Source organism: Pseudochaenichthys georgianus, chromosome 9 (assembly GCF_902827115.2).
Source record: "Pseudochaenichthys georgianus chromosome 9, fPseGeo1.2, whole genome shotgun sequence".
Taxonomy (NCBI): Eukaryota; Metazoa; Chordata; class Actinopteri; order Perciformes; family Channichthyidae; genus Pseudochaenichthys; species Pseudochaenichthys georgianus.
Window position 1 is genome coordinate 43401103 of NC_047511.1, and position 7426 is coordinate 43408528.

The following is a 7426-nucleotide window of genomic DNA, read 5'->3' on the forward strand; positions in this document are numbered from 1 at the left end:
TGTCCTGATGTCAATGGGGAGCTCATTCCACCATCTTGGAGCCAGGATAGCAAACCCACGTGTTTTTGCTGATGGGAACTTGGGTCTCCCTCGCAGTGCGGGTGCAGCGAGCCGTTTGGCTGATGCAGAGCGGAGTGCACGTGCTGGGGTGTACGGATTAACCATGTCCTGGATGTAGGAAGGGCCAGATCCATTCACAGCATGGTACGCAAGCACCAGTGTCTTGAAGGAGATTCTAGCAGTTACCGGAAGCCAGTGAAGGGAGCGGAGGAGCGGCGTGGTGTGGGAGAATTTAGGAAGGTTGAAGACCAGACGAGCTGATATGATGTTTCTTTGCCAGCCATGGAGCCGATACGCCAGCATGGAAAAAAATGAACCAACACCAAATTTGGAGGAAAATGTCTGGGCCCAAATAACAATTCGTCCAAATGCTTATTTTTTGCTAACTGCTTAACTTGCAAACTTGCGATTTGTTAAAATCAAAAATATCAAATCCAAAGCAAGTTGTCCATAAACTAAGAACAAACTTAAAATCAAACTGCTGCTGAGGCACCATGTAGCAAATCATATGTTAAAAGTCCATTGTCCATTGTTTTCTCTTTCCACCAATCAAACAATACAAAAAAACAATGACTTTTGCATCTCTCTCTCTGATAGGAATATGATGAGTTTTGAAGGTCTATTTTGAAAGTTGGAATCCAAAGTATTGGACAAAGGGCCTTCCCATTCCTTTGAGGAAAGTACACCGTGTCTCTACCCAGGAGCCCCCACCGATATCCCCATCGACATTCAGTACTGATGATGTGGAAAGCTCATCCAACCATCTCCAGGCAACTCCACCACAGCTGGCGATGGGGAACTGCTCCTCAGTACAGAGGACTCTTCATTAGATCGTCTCCCAGACAGAATACTGATTAACCTCCCTCACTCAGATCTGAAAAAGCCTGGTTTTTTCGACTCTCTCTCTGCCCCGTGGCCCCCACCTCCCGCTGTTTCCTCGTCTCAGCCTAAATCAACCCTCAGCCCACCTGACGGGACTTTCGATACCTTAGCTGGTTTTCAAAAAACACAAAATACAGCCAATCTCTCTCCAAATCCTCCACTTGCTACTGCTGCGATTTGATGCATATCACAAGCAAAGTGTGTATATAAACACACTTCGCTTGTAAAGGTTAAAGGATCTGGGAATTATTTGATATAGATGTTGGCAGAAATCACTCATGACATTATTAAACAAACTAGCATAAGACTTTTTTTCCCATATTTCAGATAATTTGTGCTCATAATTCCGACTTTCTTTTCTTCATAATTCAGACCTTTTTCCCCCCCAGAATTCAGACTTTATTTCACCCAGAATTCAGCCTTCTTAATGCTCCAAAATACCACCTTAAGTCTACAAAATACCACCTTAATTCTCCAAAATACCTCCTTAGGCACTTTCACCCTGCGGTACTTTTCCCACAAAGGTTCATGAGAACTCTTTAGTTCTGATGAACTAAGTACAGATCGCGTTCACACCGGAATAAGTCCCTGAGGGAGGATTAGGCAAATGAAGCCGCTGATGTCACTTCTTCTTCTTCTGCTTTGGGTTTACTGGCAGGCCGCAAACCACTTCACGGCGTATACTGCCACCCGGAGTCCCCGGCCGGAAGTCCCCGGAGTTCGGGACTGGCTTCAGTAGAAGCTGCTGTGAAGCCTTCAGAGTAAAACCCCAGAATGCCGACACCTCCTCATCTCCACCGCTCCACCGCTCCCATGTTTTATTTTGTGTTGCCATAAATTAATCTCTCTGCATTTGTGCACTAATGCTAATGCTAATGCAAGGATAATAAAATGGCGGCTTCACAAAACTTTTTGGGAGTTTTACGGGGCGTGGTTTGCAATCCGCCCAGCCAATCAGACATAGGAACCTTTTTCTCCCACAAAAGTCCCTGCTCTCTAGCAGGGACGGAAAAGGGGGTGAAAAGGTTCTGATGAACTCATTTTAGTTCCGGCTCTTTTTGGTGAACGCGACATTTCGGAACTATATCGGAACCAGTGGCGGCTGGTGGAAAATATTTTTGGTGGGGCTATTGATATAGTGAGTAAAACAAAAATTTTTTGGGAGAAATTACCCCTTAAATTAGGACTTCTGGTGATGTAATGGCACGTTTCCAGTGCAGCGCGGAGCTCGCTTTAATGCTGCGTTCAGACCGGACGCGATGCGAATATTCGCTTCGCTCTAAACGCTCCTATCGCATCGCTCTAGTCGCTCGAGTTTCACCGCAGCTGCCAGCTGTGTTTACTCGCATCATTCAAACAAGACGCGCTGGCTCGGGAGCTACAACTACAACAACATGAACATATTTTACCGTGATTAAATTGTAATACACGTTTCTAAATGATGCCGACGTAACAACATACTGATACCGGTTAGTAAAAACCATGAATTAATGCTTTGACAAGTCTGCAGACAGACGGCAGGCGAAAAACCTTTTAGAATGCTTGTTTCCTGAATGGAGCTTGGCTAAGCTAACGCTATATATGCTCCGACCGTCCACACTCACAACAACGGCCTACAGACATAAATAAACCAGCGAGTGTATTCTCCATGACACAGGCAGTCTGTGGTTTGTACTTGTTTAACTTTTGTCTAGTTTCTGAACAGATCGTATCTGTCCCCGGCTGTTTGAAGAGCAAGCATGTGAAACAAAAGATAGCATTTACCTGTTTGCATCCAGCTAGCCATGTGAGAAGCCTTGTTGATACGTTTTGTCTTTTTCACGAACTTGCTGTGATATATACAAATCGGGTTGGTCCGGTCCAAGGTCTTTAAGTATCAATTTATCTCCCAAACTTCTCCTTTCAAAAGGATTGGAGAGTAGCTCTTGGGCAGACCGAGGTTCCGGCGACTCCACCTGCACACCATTCTCATCCAAATACTGCGTCACCTTGGTCACTCACGAGTCTAAAAAACAACTCGCATCAACGCACGTAAGCAACATGGGCGCCAACGTGAGCGCCCACGTGACCAAAATATTTGACGGCGCTGATTGGCTGAAATTATGTTTCGGCGGCACAGTTTACTATTGAGACTTTTGCAACGTGCTGGTTGCTGCTGTTTGGCTCGGGGGCTCTGCCCCGTAATGATAAACTAATGCCATGGGCAAGGCCAGGCAGGAAACAGGTGACTTATCAGTAACTTTAGACATCGTAACACAATTTTAAACGAGATTGTATTGTAGATTATACATTTTTGTGATACCAATTGTATGATATTTACCTTGTTGATTAAAAATTTAAATATAAAATATATATTTTTTTTAAATATATTTTTTTCCACTGATCGGAACTAAAGTGGGAAAAGTACTGCGGTGTGAACGCGCCTCTTGACTCCATGTTAATTCTCCATGTTAAACAAACCAGCATAAGACTTTTTTTCCCCATCATTCACATTTTTCCTCATAATTCAGACTTTTTCCCTCCAGCATTCAAACCCTTTCCCCCCCCAGAATTCCAACTTTTTTCACCCAGAATTCAGCCTTCTTAAGTCTCCAAAATACCTCATTGACTCTCCAAAATACCTCCTTAACTCCACCTTAAAGGTGGGGTAGGTAAGTTTCAGAAACCGGCTCGAGATACACTTGTTGTTATATTCCATGGAATGCTCTTAACATCCCGATAGCAATGAATATCTGAAGTGCTTTGACAAAAAAATGTCATCTGTGGAAGCCGTGGTACTGTAAAAAGCACGATTGCCGCCCTGTCTGTCAGCCTTCCATCTCGTGCACGCACAAATGTATCTCGTGCCCTCATTGGGCGCATCGCAGCAGTACTTCAATGACTCGCCAGCAACAGGCGGCCACTTCCACCAGTCTGCTGACGTCATGTGCGCGTTCATGTGTGTTGGAGGAGGTGCTCTGTAAGGAAGTCTGAAGGAAGGGGCGGATTCTTTTCGGCTGTGTACTTTCAAATGTTAGTGCACTCGAGCCGGTTTCTGAAACTTACCTACCCCACCTTAACTCTCCAAAAACCTCCTTACACGTCTTGTGTAGTATTTCAGACATTTCGCAACAACAGGTTAAAAGCTTTACGGATTCGTCAGTCTCTCTCCAGGTTTCAGTGCCATCTGTTCCCCTCTGCTGTGTTCATGCATGAGTGAGGAACGACTGCTATCACCAGAGTCAACACTGGCCGGTGCTGCTGTGTTCACAGTAGCCATAGAAACACAGGCGAAGCAGCTGTTTGTTCAGACTGATTAACTGGGTTTGGGTACAAGTTGGAAAACGATATTAAGCTATTTGATTTGTTGTCGGAGAGATGGTGTACGGCTTTTAGGATTCCCTGACAGCTGCTTGCACTTGAATTGTCCGTTTAGTAACAATCTGCTCGGGAAATACAGAGGAGCGCTTGTGTAAACAATAAAGGATGACCTCTGCACACGGGCGACTGTTTGTGTGTACACAAGTCTATCACAGATCATTTGTAGGGGGTGGAAGTGATAATAGTGCATGTACAGGTCCTGGTAGTGCATGTGATCATGTGTGTATTTCCAACTACAGATTACATTTCTCACTGTTGCCATTATATTAAGTGGAGGAAAACGAGACGCAATTACAATAAGGACAATTTTGATGTAATCTCTTTTGAAGCAATTTAAAGATCAGTTTTATAAAAGTTATCATAATACAACATCCTAAAATTGCTTATGTCAAAGTTCAAAAGTTTAAATTCAAAAGACATTCATTCAATTCGTGGTAATATATAAATCAGAGACAAGCTGCAGACATTTAAGTGGCTTTAACATTTGTAAGCTTAATACTCAGTGGTGAGTGAATTTCCTTTGTATCAGCGAATGGATTATTTGACGGCTCTAATCATTTTATGAATGATAAATATGTGTTAGTTGGTTTTCCTGGTCATGGTGAAAGATGATATTGTCCAAAGGCCTATATTTATATCAGATTTTTTAAAACCAGAAATAAAATAAAGTTTGAGGCAGAGCTTTGAGCCCAGCGGCGTATACCCTTCCTGTCTTTCAAGCTTTTGACTGGGAAACTTCCCTGTAGATGTTGAAGCAGTGTTGCGCCACATTTCAGATTGACTGATGCCACAGCTATATGGCTGTCAAAGAATTGACATCAAAAAATCATTCCCCTGCCGGTTCAAAGGATCTGGTCATAATTTAATATTCACTCCTGAACCAAAGCTGTCACAGATGCCCTTGATGTCAGACAGATTTCTCAGACTGAATAAATTCCCTCCAACTGAGGATTTTACACAGAGACGACTAAATGGTTTTGTGGTTGTCAAAGTTGTTTGTAGCACTAATTTTTAGCATTCATTTTGAGTAAAAATTAAGGGGTAAAACGTTGAGGAGGGATTTAAATGCTGCTGTTAAAGGGGCCCTATTATGATTTCCGTGGGTTTTCCCTTTCCCGTAGTGTGTTACGTTTTAGTGCATGTAAATGGTCTGCAAAGACTAAAATCCTTGTGTTCCCTCCAGAGGGAGTTTCTCTTCCACACACCCCCCCCCCCGCCTCCATTGGACTCCTTTGTTTACTTCCTCAACATATTTACATCACTATCTAACACTTGCGCTGCCATTGGCTAGCGCTCCAACACATTGTAGGAAATCTCCAAGCGGTTGACCAATCACAACAGAGCCGGCCAGCTAACCAATCAGAGCAGACTGGGCTCTGGTTTCAGACAGAGGGTGAAAAGAGGTGCTGCAGCACAGGCAGTATGAGAAGAATAAAGAGCTTTTTTAACATTTAAAGCATGGAGACATGACGTAAAATACAAATAATAACTAATAATAGGTCCTGGATGGATATCCTCGTGGATTCATCTTCCTATTATACACACATGCATTTCCAAACATTTGGACTACCTATGTTGCAAATGTATTATCTTTTCAATTTACACACGGCATCTATTGCACGTCTGTCCGTCCTCGGAGAGGGATCCCTCCTCTGCTGCTCTCCCTGAGGTTTCTCCCATGTTCCCTTTTAAACTGGGTTTTCTCCGGAAGTGTTTCCTTGTACGATGTGAGGGTCTAAGGACAGAGGGTCTAAGGACAGAGGGTCTAAGGACAGAGGGTGTCGTATTGTCATACTGATATTCTGTACACACTGTGAAGTCCACTGAGACAAATGTAACATTTGTGATATTGGGCTATATAAATAAACATTGATTGATTGATTGATTGATTGATTGATTGATTGATTGATTGATTGATAACCTGAAAATGAGCAGAATGGTTTAGGTATTTCCCCATTTGTAATACCTCTTCAAATCAATAGCTTCTCAATTCCTATTTTCCACCAAAATCAATTATCGGAGAAGACAGCAGGGTGCACTTTTGTTTGCTCTTCACCCCTGAGCACTCATTTTACTGGACCTTTACTGTATTTGCGTCTATTTCCATCATTGTGACTCAACACACCACAGCCCTCATAATTTGTACATGTTTAATAATCACTGACTGCAATCTGTAATTTTCCATCTTCCTGTGTCCCATGTAGAGCCAAACAAGACACTGTGTGTTACTATGGAAACAGAGGCAGCCCTGAACCCATCCATCTGAAAGCAGGTCTGTGTTTTTACTACGGTTGCTGTAGAAACTATCCTTTCACATCATATCTTTCAACCTACCATGTTCGCCTGTCGTCCTCATAACGATAATTGCTCTCAGATAGTCTATTTATCCTCTCATGGTCACCATCGGAGCCCACTAGAGAGTATATATTGTATTTGTTCTTTTTCCCTCAGCAGGAATCTATGGCTTGAGTAATTCTCTGCTGGACACTCCATGGAGGAAGCTGCTGAAAGGCAAGCGTCACTTCAGCAGCGTGATCGGCGACCAGGCGCTGTCCTGCGATGGACTCGTGCAGGAGCTGCTGACCGTACTCAATAACGAGGAACTGTGAGTGGTCCACGCCCAATAAAACGTCCTCTAGCTCAGGGGTTCCCAAAGTGGGGGTCGCGAGATGATTACAAAAGAAAAATACAAAAATATCTATTTTTTGTATCATTTTTTTTTTTTTATTATTATTAATAATAACGTGTGCATAGACATGTTTCAGGGGTGGACTAGCCATCTGTATAATTTCCCCGCAGCGAGGCTCAAACTTTTCATACCGAGGACCACTTAACCAATAAAAAAACACTTGAAATGTAGACTACATTTATTACGGAGTTTATGTCCGAGACAACAGACTACAGAGAGATATGCAAAACACACCGCATGTAGTACGACACAAACCTCCGCTGTGGATTTTCTAAACAAAATACAGTAAAACTATGGTCGCAGGCCCAAGTTTAACTCTCTGAGGCCTGCATGGTCTGCCTACAAAACAAAACAAAAAAATGTATATACAGCCCCAACCACAGCCTCTGATCATCAACAGACTTCAAGCAATGCTTCATCGGATGCATATATTAG

The 7426-nt window shown here is 43.1% G+C and overlaps 1 protein-coding gene across 2 annotated transcripts in view; it reads left to right on the forward strand.

The window, feature by feature from the left end:
- Window positions 1–6911, forward strand: part of tango2 (transport and golgi organization 2 homolog (Drosophila)) — a 34974-nt gene extending 28063 nt beyond the window's left edge. For both annotated transcript variants that reach the window (XM_034091392.2, XM_034091393.2), the window contains 2 exons: window positions 6507–6574; window positions 6754–6911. In XM_034091392.2, the coding sequence (XP_033947283.1) occupies window positions 6507–6574; window positions 6754–6911 (226 nt within the window). The remainder of the gene's footprint in view (window positions 1–6506; window positions 6575–6753) is intronic.
- Window positions 6912–7426: the final 515 nt, after the last annotated feature.